This window comes from Aotus nancymaae, unplaced genomic scaffold (genome assembly GCF_030222135.1).
Source record: "Aotus nancymaae isolate 86718 unplaced genomic scaffold, 86718_ANA_hifiasm-v0.15.2.pri h1tg000010l, whole genome shotgun sequence".
NCBI lineage: Eukaryota > Metazoa > Chordata > Mammalia > Primates > Aotidae > Aotus > Aotus nancymaae.
Genome location: NW_026988421.1, coordinates 60,417,960 through 60,440,308, shown reverse-complemented (window position 1 = coordinate 60,440,308; position 22,349 = coordinate 60,417,960). Strand labels below are relative to the sequence as shown.

General features: G+C 41.1%; 1 protein-coding gene across 8 annotated transcripts in view; it reads right to left on the bottom strand.

Annotated features, from left to right (window-relative positions):
• Positions 1-22,349, bottom strand: part of TET1 (tet methylcytosine dioxygenase 1) — a 149,573-nt gene that overhangs the window by 74,825 nt on the left and 52,399 nt on the right. Inside the window, exon 3 of one of the 8 annotated variants that reach the window (XM_012451416.2) lies at positions 642-704. The exons of the other annotated variants lie outside the window; for them this stretch is intronic. Within the exon in view, the coding sequence (XP_012306839.2) occupies positions 642-704 (63 nt within the window). The remainder of the gene's footprint in view (positions 1-641; positions 705-22,349) is intronic. 8 annotated transcript variants of the gene reach the window in all.

Sequence of the window (22,349 nt, the reverse complement as noted above, 5' to 3'; positions counted from 1 at the left end):
TCTAAGATGAAACTCTCATTCCTTCAGGATGCATTCTGCACCTGGCTAAACATCAACATCACTTAGTGGGGTTTTAGAAAACCACAGCCTCCCCCCTGATTTCCTTAGGTCTGGAGCCTTGCCAAATGCTTTTTTTTTTTTGAGACGGAGTTTCGCTCTTGTTACCCAGGCTGGAGTGCAATGGTGCGATCTCGGCTCACAGCAACCTCCACCTCCTCTCCTGGGTTCAAGCAATTCTCCTGCCTCAGCCTCTTGAGTAGCTGGGACTACAGGCACAAGCCACCATGCCCAGCTAATTTTTGTATTTTTAGTAGAGACGGGGTTTCACCATGTTGACCAGGATGGTCTGGATCTCTTGACCTCGTCATCCACCCGCCTGAGCCTCCCAAAGCGCCCCGTTTTTGTTTTTTTTGTTTGTTTTTTTTTTTTTTAGTGGAGCTGGGGTTTCACCATATTGGCCACGATGATCTAATCTCTTCATCTTGTGTTCTGCCTGCCTTGGCCTCCCAAAGTGCTAGGATTACAGGCACGCACCACCCCAGCCCCTAAACTAAGCATTTCTTAACAGTTAGATAAGACTAAGCACCCCTCCTTTTACTATCTCAACACACCAATCTATCAAATCCATTGATTGTACTTACTGATTTGATTGCAATGCTATCAATCTGGACTTCAAGGACAGATCCTGGTGCTTGTCTGCCAGGCTCAAAATTGTTTTATTTAGAGAAAAAAAAAAAAAAGGAGAAATCTAAGGATAAACTTCGATAATGTAAAGGAATTGTAATACTGGCATAATCATGTAGAATACTCTTATCATTAAGAAATTCAAGCTTAATGATGACACCCCCCAGTCATTCACACAGAGGAAAAGACTCCTTTTGATGAGATAACAGGTATAGTGGCCTTTATTGCATGCTTCTCTCAATTTGTTTTATGTTAAAAAAAAAAAGTCATTTAAAAGTTATGTGTTGGCCAGGCACAGTGGCTCACACCTGTAATCCAAGCACTTTGGGAGGCCGAGGTAGGCAGATCACTTGAGGTCAGGAATCCAAGACCAGCCTGGCTAACATGGTGAAACCCCGTCTCTACTAAATATATAAAAATTAGCTGGGTGTGGCTGTGTGCCTGCAGTCCCAGCTACTCGGAAGGCTGAGGCGGAAGAACCTGGGAGACAAAGGCTGCAGTGAGTTGAAATCCAGCCACTGCACTCTAGCCTGAGCAAAAGTGAGACTCTGTCTTAAAACAACAACAAAAAAAAGATACTATAATAATAATAATAATAAATGTTTGTATACCCATAAGAACATAACCAAATGTATGCTATTTGGTAGTTGGGTAATTACCTGGAACTTTTACATTCTACATCATATATTTTGATGGTGTTTAATTTGTCCAATGAGCCTAAATAATTTTATAATAAACCTGATTAATTTTAAAATCAGATAAAATCAAATACAAATTTTACGCAAAAAAACATTTTGTTTTAACTACATGCCCATGCCTAGGAATCTTTCCTCTGAGAATTTAGCCCAAAGAAATCATAATACTTAAGAACTACATTATCAAGCATCCATGCAGAAATGGTAAAATGTTATATAGAAGAGTAAGGGAATGATTATCCTATCAAGACCAGCCTGGCCAACATGGTGAAACCCTGTCTCTACTAAAAATACAAAAATGAGCCAGGTGTACTGGTGCATGCCTGTAGTCCCAGCTGCTCAGGAGGCTAAGGCAGGAGAATTGACTGAAACCAGGAGGCAGAGGTTACAGTGAGCCGCGATCACACCACTGCACTCCAGCCTGGGCAACAGAGTAAGAATCTGTCTCAGAAAAAAAAAGAAAAACAAAAAAGTTTCTTACGGATTAGGAGGAAGACAATATGGGAGGGAGACTTACATAGAGGATTCAACAATATTGGTAATGTTCTATTTCTTTTATGTGTGTGTTTTGTTCTTTGTTTTAAGACAGAGTCTCACTCTGTGAACCTGAATGAATTGCAGCGGCCGATCACTGGATCACGGCTCCATGCAATCCTCCTACTTCAGGCTCCAGAGTAGCTGGGACTACAGGCATGTGCCACCATACCTGGCACGTGCAATAATAATAAATGCTATATAACTTTTTTAAAATGCTTTATTTCTTAGCTGCACAGTGATTCAGTGTTCTTTTTATTTATTTTGCTTTTTTGAGACAGAGTCTCTCTCTGTCACCCAGGCCAGAGTATAGTAGCTCCATCTTGGCTCACTGCAACCTCTGTCTCATGGGTTCAAGTGATTCTCCTGCCTCAGCCTCCCAAGTAGCTGGGACTACAGGCGTCCAGCACCATGCCCAGCTAATTTTTGTATTTTTAATACAGACAGGGTTTCACCATGTTAGCCAGGATGGTCTCGAACTCCTGACCTCAGGTGATCCACCTGTCTTGGCCTCCCAAAGTGTTGGATTAGAGGCATGGGCCAACACGGCCATCCAAATGTTCTTTTCCTAATAATTCTTAACAGTACAAATGTCTTATTGATGCACTTGCATGAATATTTCACAACTTAAAGTTTGAGCCTGGGCCGGGCGTGGTGGCTCACGCCTGTAAGCCCAGCACTTTGGGAGGCCGAGGCGAGTGGATCACGAGGTCAAGAGATGGAGACCATCCTGGTCAATATGGTGAAACCCCGTTTCTACTAAAAATACAAAAAATTAGCTGGGCATAGTGGCGCGTGCCTGTAATCCCAGCTACTCAGGAGGCTGAGGCAGGAGAATTGCCTGAACCCAGGAGGCGGAGGTTGCGGTGAGCCGAGATCGTGCCATTCCTGAGCATAGAGACTATTTCAAAATAAATAAATAAATAAACAATAAAGGGCCAGAAAATAATAAGGGGCCGAGCGCAGTGGTTCACATCTATAATCCCAGCACTTTGAGAGGACGAAGCAGGTAGATCACTTGAGGTCAGGACACCAGCGTGGCTAACATGGTGAAATGCCATCTCTACCAAAAATATAAAAATTAGCTGGGCCTGGTGGTGAGCGCCTGTAATCCTAGCTACTAGAGAGGCTAAGGCAGGAGAATCACTTGAATCCAGGAGGCAGAGGTTGCAATGAGCCAAGATGGTGCCACTGCACTCCAGCCTGACGACAGAGCCAGACTCCATCTCAAAAACAAAATAATAATAAAATAAGTTTAAAAAATAAAAAGACAATAGTAAATGTCTAGGCCCAGTGCAGTGTCTCACACCTGTTATTCCAACACATTGGGAGGCTGAGGCAGGAGGATCACTTGAGGCTAGGAGTTGGAGACCAGCCTGGGAAAAATAGAGAGACTCTGTCTCTATATAAATAAACAAATAAATAGTATCTAGGTCCTAACTACTCATGCCACCACTGTATTCCATTCTGGGCAATAGAATGAGACCCTGTCTCAAAAACATTTAAAAAGGGAGACAGAGCGGGGCATGGTGTCTCACAACTGTAATCTCAACACTTTGGGAGGCCAAGGTGGGTGGATTACCTGAGGTCAGGAGTTTGAGTTCAGCCTGGCCAACATGAAACTCTCCATCTCTACTAAAAATACAAAAATTAGCCAGGCGTAGTGGCAGGTCTCTGTAATCCCAACTACTTGGGAGGCTGAGATGAGAGAATCGCTTGAATCTGGGAGGCAGAGGTTGCAGTGAGCCAAGATTGCACCACTGCACTCCAGCCTGGGTGAGAGAGTGAGACTAGTCTCAAAAAAGAGGCAGAGGTTGCAGTGAGCCGAGATCACACCACTGCACTCCTGCCTGGGCGACAAGAGTGAAATTCTGTCTCAAAAAAAAAGAGAGATAAAGTAAAAAACAAAGCATTTTTAAAAGATATGAGAAGTCATTACAACCATACAGAAAAGGACACAGCATTTTTCCTCCCCCTTTAAGTATTTCCTTTTTTTAAGATAGGGTCTCACTCTCACTCTGTTGCCCAGGCTGGAGTGCAGTGGCACCATCTTGGTTCACCTCACTCTGGACCTCCTGAGCTCAAGTGATCCTCTCACCTCAGCCTTCAGAATACATGGGACTGCAGACATATAGACACCATGCCGGACTTTTTTGTATTTTGTAGACATGGAGTCTCCTCATGCTTCCCAGGCTGGTCTCAAACTCCTGGGTTCAAGCAGTACACCTGCCTCAGCCTCCCAAAGTGCTGGGATTACAGATGTGAGCCACTGTACTTGACCCTCATTGAGTATTTCTTCAACAGTTATAAACAGATAAATTAAAATCTGGGACTGAATTACTTCAGTATTATGTAGGTCCAAAAAGATTGGTGTTACACAATTAAAAACAACACTGAAAAAAAACAAACAAAACACTGAATTTTAAAGTCATACAATCAAGGAAGGTTGTACGCCACCACAGCTGAGTGTAAGGCTTTTTATGTAAATAAATAAAAATAACACCAGAAAACTACGTGATTTCCTGATCTGTGAACACTGAAGGTTTTATGTTAAAGTTACAACCTGACCCTAAAATATCTCTAATCCATGCCTCTGTGGAATGTTGCCAAGTAGCCTTTTATGACCCGCTTTTAAGTGACTTTGATGCCTGCTAACAAATGAGATGACAGCAGCAAAAACTAAATGGGACTTTTGAGAACACAAGGCTTGTGTGATGAAGCCTCGGCAGGCATTCTACATTTGGATTATTAATAATAAAGCAATTCCTACAAGGCTTCTAGGTATTTTCTTTGCAAAACTGATTCAAACAAATCTGCTTGAGACAGTGCAATTGCAGGGACTAGACAATGGATAAAATATAGTCAACAAAAGACCCTTGCCAGGAGTGGGCAAACTTGGCTAATAGAATTCAAATAAAACCTAAGACCTTCTAAATTTAACAATTAATTGAAAATGAGTAAAATCCAAGCCGGGCGCGGTGGCTCACGCCTGTAATCCCAGCACTTTGGGAGGCCGAGGCGGGTGGATCACGAGGTCAAGAGATCGAGACCATCCTGGTCAACATGGTGAAACCCCGTCTCTACTAAAGATACAAAAAATTAGCTGGGCATGGTGATGCATGCCTGTAATCCCAGCTACTCAGGAGGCTGAGGCAGGAGAATTGCTTGAACCCAGGAGGCGGAGGTTGCGGTGAGCCGAGATTGCGCCATTGCACTCCAGCCTGGGTAACAAGAGCGAAACTCTGTCTCAAAAAAAAAAAAAAAAAAAAAGAAAATGAGTAAAATCCAAGTGTTGGGCCAATAATAAATGAGACCAGTCACTACAAGCTACTAAAAGGGAAGAAAATTTCACTGACACTGTAAGAGAAGATACAGTAAGAAAAAGAAAATAAGGTCGGACACCGTGGCTCATGCCTGTAATCCCAGCACTTTGGGAGGCCAAAGCGAGCAGATCACCTGAGGTCAGGAGCTCAAGACTAGCCTGGCCAAAATGGCAAAATCCTGTCTCTACTAAAAAAACAAGAATTAGCCAGGCATGGTGGTGCATGCCTATAATCCCAACTACTCAGAAGGATGAGGCAGAATTGCTAGAACCCAGGAGGGGGAAGTTTCAGTGATCTGAGATCACGCCATTGCACACCAGCCTGGGCGAAAGTTCAAGACTCCATCTCAGAAAAAAAAGAAAAGAAAATATGTTTGTTAAAGCTATTATACTGCTTCGTGAAAATATTTTGCAAATGCGGGAGGCAGCGAACATGTACACAAGTCAGCTGAGAACTATGGAAGTGTCTGGGTGTGGGGTCGGTAATAATGCAAGGCTGAAATTCAAAGTAAAAAGTGCTAGGAAAGGATTTGGGGTGGCAGAAGGCAACACATCACACAGCAGTGTGGTTGGTATTAGAAAACAACACCGGAAAATGAAATAATCTTCTTTATACATGCCAAGGAAAAGTCGCTTTGAGCTGCTTAGTCATCAGTATGTTGAGTCTTGCAAGTGAGACCTCAACTAAACGAGTGTCGCAGAATCGTCAGGATGGTCTGTTTCGATCATTTACACTGAACTTCTACACACCTCACCCACTGCCTGGGATTCTTGCTGGATTTTACTAATTAGGTGACAGATACACCAGAAGCTAACCCTGACTACGAAAGCTTAGTAGTTAAGTAAGTTATGATGTGGCCATCTGTGTTTTCTGCTTAAGCCTCTGAGAGGATCTCAAAGGTAGAAGAGATCTTCAAGGGCATGAGTCCACCTACAGATGCCAGGGGTGGACTCTATTAAGTGATTCCTTAACCTTTGCAAGTACCCAACGTAACAGGAAACTGACTACCTCAAAACAGTCTGTAGTAGGCTGTTTCCTCCTCCCCTCTATCCAACCATCCTATTTTTGTACCTTAGAACCTAAGATGTCAAGTCAAAAAAACTCTTCTTTTTTCTTTTTTTTTAAGATGGGGTTTCACCATGATGGCCAGGCTGGTCTTGAACTCCTGACCTCAGGTGATCCACCCAACTTGGCCTCCCAAAGCACTAGGATTACAGGCGTCAGCCACCGCACCCAGTCAAAAACACTCTTCTTTAACCTTTCAGATATCGGTCCATAATAGTTTATATCCCATAGAAGAAAATAAGTAGCTGTAAGTTCATACTAATATAACAAATCATTGAATTAATAAAGAAATGGGAGAAAAAGGACAGTACTTTATTACAGCAAAATTTCCATTAATAGATGTAGAAGGAATGGTAGAAAATGATCATTTGGTAAACACCACATTAATAAGTGTTGGAGCCAAAGTAGATACTAAATATGATTAAAAGACTTGCATAGTCTCCAAGTACCTCCTCACAATATATTGATAATTGTTAATTACAAAGGGAAATAGTAATTTTACAGAGGTGAAAACTGACCAAGGATCTCTGTAAAATCTTTAAGCCAAGAGATCAAAGTTAACCCAGATAATGTGATTTTCTGACATGATACACAGAGCAGGGCACCTAACTATGGATTATTGCCAAAAATGCATATCCTAAGTTTAATCATGAGATAGTACCAAACAAGCCCAATTTGAGCAGCCAGGTGGAGTAGCTCATGCCTGTAATCCTAGCACCCTGGGAGGCTAGGGTGGGAGGGTATCTTGAGGCAGAGTTTGAGATCCTGTCTCTATAAAACTTTTCTTAAAAACCAATTTTAGGGCCAGGCGCGGTGGCTCACGCCTGTAATCCCAGCACTTTGGGAGGCCGAGGCGGGTGGATCACAAGGTCAAGAGATCGAGACCATCCTGGTCAACATGGTGAAACCCCATCTCTACTAAAAATACAAAAAATTAGCTGGGCATGGTGGCGCATGCCTGCAATCCCAGCTACTCAGGAGGCTGAGGCAGGAGAATTGCCTGAACCCAGGAGGCGGAGGTTGCGGTGAGCCGAGATCGCGCCATTGCACTCCAGCCTGGGCAATAAGAGGGAAACTCCATCTTAAAAAGCAAAAGACAAAAAAACAATTTTAGGGACATTCTACAAAATAACAGACCAGGATTCTTTAAAACTGCCCATGTTTTGAAAGACAAACACCGAGAAACTATGTTGAAAGAGAACTGTGGAACTGTTCAACATGGAGAAACTGTGTGGAATTGTGTTGGAGATCAAGGAGAAATTACAACTATAAATGCAATGAAGGGCCGGGTGTGGTGGGCACGCCTGTAATCTCAGCACTTTGGGAGGCTGAGGCAGGCAGATCACTTGAGGTTAGGAGTTTGAGACCAGCCTAGCCAAAACCATCTCTACTAATAAAATACAAAAATTAGCTGGGCCTGGTGGCAGACACTTGTAATCCCAACTACTCCAGAGGCTGAGTTAGAACCTGAGAGGTAGAGACTGCAGTGAGCAAGATCATGCCACTGTATTCCATCCAGCCTGGGTGACAGAGCAAGGCCCTGTTGAAAGAAGGAAGGAGGAATGGAGGGAGGGAGGGAGGGAGCAATGAAGGAAGGAAGGAAGGGAGGGAGGGAGGGAAATGCAATGAGGTTTCCTAGATTGAATCCTGGACGCAAGAAAGGACATTAGTGGGAAAATTGTCCAAATTTGAGTTACATCTTTAATATAGTAAATAGTATTACTGTTAACATCCTGGTTTTGATTATGAGGTTATGTAATATAACATTTGGGGATGTTGGGTAAAGGGTATAAGAATTATTTATACTATTTTTGCAATCATTTTATACATATCAAATGTTACCCAAATAAAAAAAGAGAAACATATAACTATCACAGCTTAGAGCCCATACTCCTATTCCCATGACCCTTTTTCTCCCTCAAGGCTCAACTTTAAATAGAACTTTTATAGATTGGGAACGATTCTCCCTGGAACTACAGATGCACGCCACCAAGCTTAGTTAACTTTTGTGTTTTTAGTAGATACAGGGTTTGGCCATGTTGCCGAGGCTAGTCTCAAACTCCTGAGCTCAGGTGATCTGCCCCGCTCAGCCTCCAAAGATGCTGGAATTACAGGTGTAAGCCCCTAGCCCGGCCCCCAACCTCCTTTATTTTATTATTATTTTTTTTTTGAGATAGAGTCCTGCTCTGTTATTGCTCAGGCAGTCACAGGATCTCAGCTCCCTGCAACCTCCATCTCCTGGGTTCAAGGGATTCTTGTGCCTCAGCCTCCTGAGCAGCTGGGATTATAGGTATGTGCCACCACACCTTGCAAATTTTTGTATGTTTAGTAGAGAAGGGGTTTCACCATGTTGCCCAGACTGGTCTCGAACTCCTAGGCTAAAGCAATCATTGAATAATGTACTTATCTGAGTGTTTAACAATATGTAAAAATACACTTCAAAAACTAATGCCACCTGCACAGCAAGGTAAAATAGCTAATAATAGTGTATTGTGCACTGCAAACTTGCTGAGAGAATAAATTTGAAATGTTCTCAACACAAAACTTATTTGAAGTGATAAATGTTAATTAGATTAATTTTCCACATTGTATTCATAAAAATACAAGGTTGTTTTATACCTCATAAATACATGCAACTATTTTTTGTCAATTTACAATAAAAAATAAACTTTAAAAATAATTTTGCATTAAAAATGAATGGGTGTGGTTGGGTGAAGTGGCTCACACCAATAACCCCAGCACTTTCAGAGGCCAAGGTGGGCAGATCACTTGAACTCAGGAATTTGAGACCAGCCTGGGCAAAAAAGTGAGTCCCCCTGTCTCTACAAAAAATATAAGAAATTAGCCAGGCATGGTGGTGACCATCTGTGTTCCCAGCTACTTGGGAGGCTGAGGTGGGAGGATGACTTGAGCCAAGGAGGTGGAGGTTACAGTGAGCTGAGCTTGGACTATTGCACCCCAGCCTGGGTGAGAGAGTGAGACTCTGGCTCACAAAAAGAGAAAAACAGAAGGGGTGGACACATGTGTATATACTACACATATGTAACTATAGAGATACTTGTATGTATATAGACTATACCTAGAAGCCCAGAAAACTGTCAAGACTATGCACTTCTGATATATGAGACTAAGATTAAAGGAAGGGAGGAACAACTACATAGGGTAACGTTTACTTTATCTTTGTACCTTTAACTTTCTTCAAGTGTTGTCTTTTATGACTTAAAACTATTTTTAAATGAATTCATTGAATTTCCTTTTACTTAATTATTTAATTTATTTGCTTTTTAAGAGATAGGGTCTAGGTCTGGCATCTAAGCTGCAGTGAAGTGGCAAGATCATAGCTCACTGCAGCCTTGAAATACTGGGCTCAAGTGATCATCCCAGCTGAATCTCCAAAACTGCTGAGATTACACCGTGAGCTACTAGGCAGGGGCCAGATTTCCTTTTAAATCATACTGATTAATTTGCATTTTCCTTCGTAGCAGATGAACTTGGACTACACTTGTACGCAGCGCCCTTGGTTCATCAGTTGTATATAGGATTGTAATATAGTTCTGCTATTATAATAAGCTAAAAGTTTCACTCAGTAATTTTTGTGTTTGTACATGCCCTGAGTGGCATATTCTGCATTTGTTTCCTGCCTGGTACATAAACAAATATTTTTTCTATTGTTCACAGCTAGGTGGTCCCAGATTGGAGGGGTAGGTTGTCACTGATTAATTGGTTATCTTCTATTTTACTTTATCTCCATTGAGTTTCAGCATTGGGCTTCTTTTGTTTGTATTAAGGTCCTGGTAAGATAAAGTTGTGTGGAAGATAAGAGCAGGAAGGGCAAGATAAAGAAGGAATGAAGTCTATGTCACATTCCCTTGGAATTCTATGCCTAGTTAGCCTCATTCCCTAAAATCTTTTTTTTTTTTTAACAACCCAGTTACTATAGCCACATTTTACTATACAGTAACTTGATTCCAACTTTCTCAAACCAAAATTAACCATTTTACTACCCTGTGCAAGAGGACACTGATCTAGTCTAAGTGAGGGTATAAACTAGATTTCACGAGTGGAGTGACATGAGAAGCCATAAGCATTTTCACTATTACTCCTGGCCAGACATGGTGGCTCATGCCTGTAATCCCAGCACTTTGGGAGGCAGAGACAGGTAGATCACCTGAGGTCAGGAGCTTGAGACCAGCCTGGCCAACATGGCAAACCCTGTCTCTACTAAAATTACAAAAATTAGCTGGTCATGGTGGCACAGGCCTATAATCCCAGCTACTTAGGAGGCCAAGCCAGGAGAATCCCTTGCACCCAGGAGGCAGAGGTTGCAGTGAGCAGAGATCATGACACTGGACTCCAGCCTGGGCAACAGAGAGAGACTCCATCTCAAAAAATAATAATAATTAAAAAAGTTTTACTCCTTTACTCTTAAAAACTCAAGAGGTACCATTTCTATGCCCCCCACCCCCAAAATTCAAAGCCGGGTATGGTGACTAATGCCTGTAATCCCAACACCTCAGGAGGACCACTTGAGCCCAGGAAGTTGAGGCTGCAGTGAGCCATAATTGCACCACTGCACTCCAGCATGAAAAAGCGAGACACTGTCTCTTAAAAAAAAAAAAGGGCAAGAAAGAAATTCAAGATGATGTAAAGGTAATATACATAGTACAAGATAAAATGCTTAGGTTAAAAAGAGTCCATCATATTTCATTCAGATAAAGATCCTCAATGGATGCTAAAAACCAATAAGAATTAACAGTATATTGACATAGTCTTAATGTATCTTCTCAGGCTGTGCTTGGTAGGGTGTGCCTGTATTCCCAGCACTTTGGGAGGCTGAGGCAGAAAGATCACTTGAGGCTGGGAGTTTAAACCCAGCCAGGGCAAAATAAGAAGACTCCATCTCTGTAAAAAAATTTAAAAGTTATCTGAGCATGGTGACAGGAACCTGTAATCTCAGCTTTGGGAGGCTGAATTGAGAGGATTGTGTGAGCCCAGGAGTTTGAGACTGCAGTGAGCAGTGATTGAGCTACTGACTCCAGCCGTGGTGAGAGCGAGCCCATGTCTCATAAAAAACTTCTCAAAAGATTGCTAAGCTTAATTACAAAATGAAAGACTAACTTAGTACTGGAGAAACCTGGCAGATACCACCTTAACAAAGTGATCTGTTAAGGTCACAAATTAACATGTGTCTTCAGATACAATGCTGCAGAGATCAAAACTCACTTCTGTGGATTCTTGTGAAAATGCATAACTTGAATATAATCATCAGCAAATGCAAAACTCAATTTGAGGGAAATTTTACAAAAACAGCTGACCTGTATGCTCAGAAAATATCAGATTGAAAAGACTAAAGAGATGTAGCAACTGAATGCAACACATAATGAGTGTCTGAGGTACAAGGTATTAGAACAATTGGTGGAATCTGAATAGGTTCTGATGAGTAAATTAGATAATATCACTTTATCAATGTTAATTTCCTTATTGGTAGATTAGATAATAATAGCATTATATCAATGTTAATTTCCTTAGTTTGATAATTGTGCAGTAAGTTAAGTAAGATGTCCTTATTTACAGGAAATACTCAAAGAGTTTAAGAAACACCGTTCTAAAACTTACTCTTAAAGAATTCAGGGGAAAAACTATGTATGGAGAGAGAGAGAAAAAAAGAAACCTGAGGGAAAGGTATGAGGGAATACTGTATACTATCCATGCAGCTTTCCTGTTGTTTAAAAATTATGCCAGGCTGGGAGTGGTGGTTCATGCCTGTAATCCCAGCACTTTGGGAGCCTGAGGTGGGTGGATCACAAGGTCAGGAGTTAAAGACCAGCCTGACCAAAATACAAAAATACAAAATTGGCTGGGCATCTCTACTAAAAATACAAAAATTAACCAGGTGTGTTGGCGGGAGCCTATAGTCCCAGCTACTCAGGAGGCTAAGGCAGGAGAACTGACTGAACCCAGGAGGCAGAGGTAGCAGTGAGCTGAGATCATGCCATTTCACTCTAGCTTGGGTGAAAGAGTAAAACTCGACCTCAAAAAAAATTATGCCATAAAAATTTTAATTTTTGTAATGGAACACACAAGAAAGAAGTGAGAAAGGCTGGGTGTGATGGCTCATGCCTGTAAGCCCAGGAGTTTAGGAGGTCAAGGTGGGTGGATTGCTTGAGCTGAGGAGTGCAAGACCAGCCTGGGCAACATGGCAAAACTCTGTCTCTACAAAATATACAAAAATTAGCCAGACATGGGGGCATGAGCCTGTAATCCCAGCTACTTGAGAGGCTCAGACACAAGAAATGAGTGAACCCGAGAGGTGGAGAATGCAGTGAGCACACCTATAGTCCCAGCTACTCACGTGGCTGAGGCACGAAAATCACTTGAACCTAGGAGATGGAAGATAGGTTGCAGGGAGCTGAGATCGTGCCACTGCATTCCACCCAGGATAACAGAGCAAGACTCTGTCTCAAAAAATTAATAAAGAAGTGAGAAGGCAGAATGCTTTTTCATTTCAGAATTCAGCAAATCACATTTCTTGGGCAGTGAATTTGAGTTTTCTTAAAAGTCAGGATAGAAAAAATAAATTTTTTCCTTTGTCCACTTTTGAAGAAAAACACAGTATTTATACTCTTTTCTTTCTGACCATGAATACCATATAAATTAATCTTCAGTATTTTCCCCTAGAAATTCTATTGAGCAGAAATTGGCTGTTAGACATTATAGCATAATGGCATCATTTGTGATAATGTATAGTATCTTGGAAAATGTGGCCCAACTAAATCAGCATGGTCAGCACAGTCCTAAGTTGTTTTAGTGAAGTGATCAAATATCAGAGGCTTTAAATAAACCTTGGACAGGTGGATTAAATTTCTGATGAAATGTTCCAATCTTCAGTTCAGCTATTTTTCACTATCCATTAAGTGAGAGGATAAACCAGATTTCATGAGTGGAGGGACAAAATTAACATTTTGAAACAGATTCTACTTATTTTAACCAGCAAATAACCTTCAGAGAAGGTTCACCAAAATACTTCAACCCAGTAATGTTTTTGTGAGTGCATCTCCATCGCTCTATTATACCACTACTCCTTTTCATGTTGTTTTGTTCAATGATCCAATGATTAAGAGATTCTTTTATCTTTCACTCCCTGATACCATCTGAGATGGATGTAGCAGATCAATTTAATCTCTGAGTTTGCCCAACTACATTATTTTTTCCAATCTAATCTCCACTAATTAGGAGCTTTGGACAGTCTCCAACAAAGACTCCAACAGTTAAACATAGATTGGACAACCTACCTGAAACTTACCGAAATTTACTGTCACTTATCCAAATCAATTGATCTTCAAATCAAAAGATTTTATTACAAAATGGAACAAGTAGTCCATGCAATCATCATCAAAAAGAAAGACAACTTTTCTGTAGGTCTGGGTTCTTTAAAATGTAAAATGTCAGGGGAAAAGTAATCAAATTAAAATAAATTTATTAAATATTTATCTTGATTTGCCATAGCAATTAATTACAGAGAATATCAAGGCTGGCCCAATAATTTGAGAAAGTAGTTTTTCCCTTTATACCAAGATGTCATTACATCAATTTTGTAGTTCTGACTTAACTGACTAAAGTTAAGCTATAATGTGTATTAATTATTCACTAAACAGATAAAGAGCTGTAAACACAAGATATTCTGTTAGACACTATGGAGAACGAAAAGGTGAATACTACTCTACCCTTAAAGGATCTGTAATGAATAATAAAAGCAGCCCGGCACAGTGGGTCATGCCTGTAATTCTAGTACTTTGGGAGTCTGAGGTAGGCAGATTGCTTGAGCTCAAGAGTTCAAGACCAGCCTGGGCCACATGGGGTAACCCATCTCTATGAAAAATACAAAAATTAGCCAGGCATGGTGGTGTGTACCTGTAGTCCTAGCTACTTGGAGGACTGAGGTGGGAGGATCTCTTGAGCCTGAGAGGTGAGGGAGGCTGCAGTGAGCCAAGATCACACCTCTGCATTCTGACTTGGGTGACTAAGTGAGACTCTGTCTCATAAACAAAACACACACAGAGAGAATAATAAATGCAACTAAAAATCTAAGCAAATTAATAGACTATAAAGGAATTTATTTTATTTTTTTAGTTTTGAGACAGGATCTCACAATGTTACTGGGCTGGTCTCAAACTCCCAAACTCTGGAGATCAGTGGATTCTCCAACCTTAGCCTCCAAACTGCTAGGATTATAGGTGTGAGCCACCACATCCGGTCAGTTTTTAATTTTATTTTATTATTATTTTTTGAGACAGGATCCTTTCTGTCAAGCAGGCTGGAGTGCAGTGGTATAATCATGAACTCACTATAGCTTTAAACTCCAGGGCTCAATCCCTTCTCCCTTCTCAACCCCCCAAGCAGCTGGGACTATAGGCACACAGCACCACACATGGCTAAGCGCTTTGTATTTTTTTGTAGAGATCGGGTTTCACCATGTTTAAGCTGGTGGCTTTATAGTCATAACAAAAACAATAACTGTAGCTACCATTTGTTGAACATCCACTATATGTGGGATAAATTCAGTCAATTATAAATTGTGTAATCTATCAAACTTCGGGTTATTGTTCCCATTTTACATATTATGAAAATAAGTCCCAGAGAGTTCAATTAAATTTCCCTAGGTCACAGAAAATGGAAGGAGCAGAGCTTAAACCTAGGACTGTGTGACATTAAAGGTCATGCTCCTTCCATTGGTGCTGCTAACACCATAAGGAAAAACAGTTAAAATTTTTAAATAAAAAGTAATCAAAAGCACTAAATATCTGCTTTATAAAAAGTAAAATGCTCAGAAAATTTTAGGGGTTTTTTTTCTACTTTTTAAAGAAAATTGTATCTAAAATAACTTTAAAACCAATGTCAAGAGTCTGAATACACCATTATTAGCTGAATATTTATTTGAACATAAATATTAGGTAAAATATGTTTCTTCTTTCTAAAATAGAAAAAAAAAAGCCCAGATATTAAGATAAGTTTTTTTTATTTTGTTTTGTTTTGTTTTAAGGAGGGAGAGAGAGAGGGAAAGAGGGAGTGAGGGAGGAAGAGAAAAAGAGAAGAAACAAAGAGAAAGAGGGAGAGAGAACAGGAGTCTTGCTCTATTGCCCAGGCTGGAATGCAATCTAAAAATAGGTATTGAAGTTTTTTATAACTTAGTAAAATCTTTCTTTTCTTTTCTTTTTTTTTTTTTTGAGACAGAGTTTCACTCTTGTTACTTAGGCTGGAGTGCAATGGTACGATCTCGGCTCACCGCAATCTCCACCTCCTGGGTTCAAGCAATTCTCCTGCCTCAACCTCCCAAGTAGCTGCGACTACAGGTGCGCCCCACCATACTCGGCTAATTTTTTCTATGTTTAGTAGAGACGGGGTTTCACCATGTTGATCAGGATGGTCTCGATCTCTTGACCTCGTGATCCACCTGCCTCGGCCTCCCAAAGTGCTGGGATTATAGGCGTGAGCCACCGCGCCCAGCCGTAAAATCTTTCTTATTTTTTTTTTATCTAGAAGAAATCATGCCGAAGGTACATAACTTGCAACATCACCTTAGATATGTCCAGTTTCAAATGTGTTCATCCCTGTCTACCTTTATCTTTGCAACTGAGTTCTACAATTCAAATGAACCATCAACTGTGAAATTATTTTTCATATTGATGATATTCTGGTCTTTATGACAAAAATCCTTAATTCTTGAAACGATGTACTTTATAAATGAAAGAGGAAAGAGAGAATTTTAGTTATTTTCAAAACTTAAAATCTTATTTAAGGCTGAGCATGGTGGCTCCTACCTGTAATCTCAGTACTTTGGGAGGCTGAAGCAGGAGGAATGCTTGAGGCCATGAGTTTAAAGCTAGCTTGGGAAACTGAATGAGAATCCTGTTTCTAGAAAAATTTAAAGGTAAGCTGAGCACAGTGGCATGTGCCCATGGACCTAGCTACTCAGGAGCATACGGAAGGAGGATTGCTTAAGCCCAAGAGTTTGAGGCTGCAGTGAGCTATATGATGCCACTGCATTGTCGCTTGGGCCACAGAGTGAGACCCTGTCTCTAAAAATTAAAAACAAAAACAAAAACAAAAATCTCCACATCTCTTATTTAAGATATGCTTCATCAAGGCCAGGTGTAGTGGCTCATGCCTATAATCCCACCACTTTGGGAGGCTGAAGTGAGTGGATCTCCTGAGGTCAGGAGTTCAAGACCAGCCTGTCCAACATGGTGAAACCTCGTGTATACCAAAAATACAAAAATTAGCTGGGCATGGTGGTGTGTGCCTGTTGTGCCAGCTAGTCGGGGGAGGTTGAAGCAGGAGGATCACTTGAACCCAGGAGGTGGAGGTTGCAGTGAGCCAAGATCATGACACTACACTCCAGCCTGGGTGACAGAATGATACTTCTTTTTTTGAAATGGACTCTCACTCTGTCAACCCAGGAGGCAGTGCAGTAGAGCAATCCCAGCTCACTGCAACCTCCACCTCCTGGGTTCAAGTGATTCTCCTGCCTCAGCCTCCTGACTAGGTGGGACAACAGGCACACACCACCACACCCAGCTAATTTTTGTATTTTTGGTATAGACGAGACCCTTCCTTTATATTAAAATTATTTTTTTTAACTAAAAAATAAATATGGCCTGTGGGCCGGGCGCGGTGGCTCACGCCTGTAATCCCAACACTTTGGGAGGCTGAAGCGGGTGGATCACGAGGTCAAGAGATCGAGACCATCCTGGTCAACATGGTGAAACCCCGTCTCTACTAAAAATACAAAAAATTAGCTGGGCATGGTGGCGTGTGCCTGTAATCCCAGCTACTCAGGAGGCTGAGGCAGGAGAATTGCCTGAACCCAGGAGGCGGAGGTTGTGGTGAGCCGAGATAGCGCCATTGCACTCCAGCCTGGGTAACAAGAGTGAAACTCCGTCTCAAAAATAAATAAATAAATATGGCCAGGCATGGTGGCTCATGCCCGTAATCCCAGATATTAAGTTTTTTATAACTTAGAAAAATCTTTCTTATGTGTTTTTTATCTAGAAGAAATCATATTGAAAGTACATAACTTGCAACATCACCATTAGATATGATGAATCCCAACACTTTGGGAGGCTGAGGTAGGTGGATCACCTGAGGTCAGGAGTTGGTGACCAGCCTGGCCAACATGGTGAAACCCTATCTCTACTAAAACCACAAAAAAATAGCTGGGCATGGTGGCGCACACCTGCAGTCCCAGCTACTTGGGAGGCTGAGGCAGAAGAATCACTTGAACCCAGGAAGCAGAGGTTGAAGTTAGCAGAGTCACACCACTGTACTCCTGCCAGGGTGACAAAGCAATATTCCCTCTCAAAAATAAATTAAAAAATAAATGGCGTGGCTAGGGAAGGGTCAGTGGGGGGTGGGGAGGGATAATATGGGGAGAAATGCCAGATATAGGTGACAGGGGGGATGGAGGCAGCAAATCACATTGCTATATATGTACCTATGCAACAATCCTGCATTATCTGCACATGTACCCCAGAACCTAAAGTACAATAAAAATAAATAAATTAATTAATTAAAATAAAAAGGACGCTGTTATCTCTGTTACCCACATTCTCTTGCATAGACCATTTTTGGTTAGTAAATCAACATCAAATCTTTGAAAATGTAATACATATATATATATATATGACATTGAAAGACATTTCATTATAAAAAAACATTATCACTTAAAAATGAATTAAGGACAGGTGTGGTGGCTTATGCCTGTACTTTGAGAGGCTGAAGAGAATGGATCATTTTGAACTCAGGAGTTCTAGACCAGCCTGGCCAACATGGCAAAAACCCATCTCTACAAAAAATACAAAAATTAGCCAGGTGTGGTGGTGTGCACCTGTGATCCCAGTTCCAGAATCATTTGTTTCATCCCAGCTCCAGAATCACTTGATTCATCCCACCTCCAGAATCACTTGACCCCCAAGAGGCAAAGGTTAAAATGAGCCAAAATTGGGCCACTGTACACCAGCCTGGGTGACACAGTGAGACTTGTCTCAAAAAAAAAAAAAAAAAAATTAAGATTCAAATAAAATTTTTAAAAAGTTATTAGTTGGCTCTTTTTCTCTGACTCGTAAGAATATATTCTAGTCAGTAAATGCAGAGCTGTACAGTAAGGGAAGTACAGCTGAGAAACAGTATGAATCCGGCACTATCAAAACACAAACACCATACCAGATGTGCCTAAGTATTCAAGATACAAGACATAAGTTCTTTTGTGGACTAGGAAGAATTCAAGACTTTCTTTTTTTTTTTTTTTTAATAGCCTGAATGAAATTTTCCTTAAACTCATCCAACTCTGTTTGGCTTTTATTCACTTTGATTCTGTTTGGGATCATTCCTAGAAATCACAGAATGAACATGAGTCTTGAGTCACTGGAAATATACATGCTCCAGTGATAAACAAATGCCTGTGTATGAGCTGGCTTAGTGAGAACTCAGCCCTGAAACCCAGTCTGATCATCTCTGGGCAAAATGCTGTATTATAGTTTCTGGGTATACAAATCAGAAACCCATGCATATCTTTAATTGTGTGAATAAACACTGATGGATGAGCATACGTCCTTAACAGTTTTTGCCAGTTTATGACAAAGTGAGTTCAGTAAAGACCATGTGTTGTCATAAAACCAAATTACTAAATTTATATGACCTTCCTGTGTTCTGATATTATCTTCTTCCCATTTTTAAAAATTAAAGCTGGTATCCTTTTGTGAATACTTTCAACACCCATCCGAATTTTTTTTTTCACTGGCCCATTAAATCCAGAAGTCTGGGATTAGTTGCTTGGGACTATAAGGAACTGTCAAAATGGCACTTGGTTGTTGTTTTTGTTTTTTTTTCCGTGGAGGATGGTCAAGCTCAGTATTTGATCTAGTACTTAAATTTGCAACATGTTGCTACAAGTAATGTAATGTTGCATTATAATCATCTGTTTCAAAACTTTAATTACTTTATCAATGATTTCTTTTACTAACTGAAACAAAGTTATAGAGAAGTAAGCAGAAGAAAATCTTTAGCAACTATGTTGTCTTTCATTTATAGGGTTTTTTGTTTATTTGAGAGGGAGTCTCCCTCTGTCATTCAGGCTGGAGTGCAGCTGTAGGATCTCGGCTCACTGCCACCTCTGCCTCCCAGGTTCAAGCGATTCTCCTCCCTCAGCCTCCAAAGTAGCTGCGATTACAGGCACCTGCTACCACACCTGGCCAATATTTTTAGTAGAGACGGATTTTCACCATGTTGGCCAAGCTGGTCTTGAACTCCTGACCTCAAGTGATCTGCTCATCTCGGCCTCTCAAACTGCTGGTATTACAGGCATGAGCCATCGCACCTGGCTTATTTATGGTTTCATAGAATTTTAAAATAAACAAGGTAACTCAATTGTATGTAATTTAGTAATTTTAACAGGGGATGGTGGCTGTAATCCAAGCTACTCAGGAGAATGATAAAGGACAATACTTTCAGCCCAGGAGTCGAAAACTAGCCTGGGCAGCACAGCAAAACCTCAGCTCAACAAACAAACAACAAACAAACATAACCAGAGTATAATTTAGTCCTTTTAAACCAGCACTGGTCTCATATATGTAAAAATAATTTAAAGACTGGGCATGGTGGCTCACGCCTGTAATCTCAGCATTTTGGGAAGCTGAGGTGGGCGGATCACTTGAGGCCAGGAGTCTGAGACCAGCCTGGCCAACATGGCAAAACCTCATCTCTACTAAAAATACAAGAAAAAAAAAAAAGCTGGGCGTGGTGGCACATGTGTGTAATCCGAGTTACTCAGTAGGCTGAGGCAAGAGAATCGTTTGAACCCAGGTGGCAAAAGTTGCAGTGAGCCAAGAGTGCCCCACTGCACTCCGGCCTGAGCAACAGAGTGAGACTCTGTCTCAAATTAATTAATTAATTAATTCAATAAAAAACAATTTATAAATGAAGGGAATAGTTCTATTAACTAACTTTCCCTACATGATGTTTTCCTTCATCGTCTCAGCAATTTTTCCCTGTTTTCTTTAAAGCACGTGAACACAATCTGTCATTTATTCGTCTTTAATTTTTTGCCCGTTTTTCTCAGCAGCACTTAATCTCCTTGAGGTCTTACATTGATCTCTTTTTCAATCACTGCTCATTGCAGCCTCAACCTCCTAAACTCAATAATCCTCCCACCTCAGCCTCCCAAGTAGCTGGGACTATAGGTACAAGCCACCATGCCTAGCTGATTTTTGTAGAGACAGGATTTTGCCATGTTGGCCAGGGCAGTCTCAAACTCCTGAGCTCAAGTGATCTGCCCACTTCAGCCTCCCTAAGTGCTAGCATCAAAGGTATGCACCATGGTGCCTGGCCCACATTGGTCTTATTTACCATAGTGGCCCCAGCATTTAGTATGTGCTCAAAAAACATTGAGTGTGTGAATGTTAATAATAGTGTTTTTCAGAAAGGGGTACTTATTGAACATTTAATATGTGCTAGGCAATGGTACTAAATTTCAGTATCACTATGTCATGCAAATCAAGATCATAAATGAATGTGATTTATTTATGATGTGGTTCTCCTTTCAAAATGCGTTTCAAAAAGAATATAAGTATAGCCATATGGAAGCATCCTGTCCTTTCTCCTAGTAAGTTATAGGTCCCACAGCCCCATCCACCCCACCACTTGCTTTTCTTTTTTTGTTTTTTGGAGACAGAGTTTCTCTCCTGTTGGCCAGGCTGAAGTGCAAATGGTGCAATCTTGGCTCACCGCAACCTCTGCCTCAAGTGATTCTCCTGCCTCAGCTTCCTGAGTAGCTGGGATTCCAGGCAGGCCCCACCATGCCTGGCTAATTTCCGTATTTTTAGTAGAGATGGGGCTTCTCCATGTTGGTGAGGCTGGTCTCCAACTCATGACCTCAGGTGATCTGCCCACCTTGGCCTCCCAAAGTGCTGGGATTACAGGAGTGAACCACTGTGCCTGGCCCCACTTGTTCTTCTTTATAAGCATCAGTGAGGAATAAAGGAAACAGAGAATACCAGGGCAGTGCCAGACCCTGCTGGAAGATCCCTTAGTTTTTATTTTGCCTTTTCAAAATTAGCCTCTGGAGACACTCTCCTGATTTCATATCCACTGACATTTCTTTATATTTGTTCACTCAGTTCTTCCAAATACTACTGTGATGATATTTTATAATCAAATAGCTAGAAAATATTCCTTGCCAGCCAAAAAAGACTATCTAATTTCAGAATGTATAAATGCATCCCCTCTCAAGGATGCACATGCTTATTTTGAAATAATTTTAGATTTACAGATGAGTTGCAAAAATAGTATAGAGTTCTTATATACTCTTCAGGCATTCTCACCTAATGTTACCATCTTACGTAATCACAGTTCTAGTACTACTCTTCACCCTACCATACCATCCCTGTGATCACTAGTCATGTTCAGTATGTTTGTTTTCCCTTCCAGGTCTACATTCCACCTTCCATAACCCTCTTACACATCCCAGAAGGCTTACCAGCATGGACTGCATCAGAGATCTCCCCTTTCACTCTGGCTCCCCACTGGGATCAACCAATCAAAGCAGCAGGAGACTGGAGGGCAGGGTGTTTATCACACACCCAACCCCCTGACACCTTGCAAGAGCATCTCTTTACCAAAGGCTCCAGGAGAAGCCCCTGCTTCCTCTGTTCAGCTGTAGCTACATTACCTGGTTCCCACTTTCCATCCCCTCCCCCTTCAGGCTTAGGATTAGTAATAGCTCTGCCTTCATTAGACCTGGGTTTCTTCACCACCCTTAGTTCTTTCCTTAACCCTCCCCATACCATTTAAATTAATTCCTTTATACTCTGTTCAAACCACCAATTGGCTGTGCTATCTGATTTTCTCCGGGGACAATGACTAACAACCTAATAAATGGTTAATATTATCTTAAAATCAACTTTTTCAAAGGGAATATACCCTCCTACTCACCTCTCCCCACCATACATACACAAAGTAAAAGTTGTTTACATAAATGTTTCTTCCAAGAGGATTC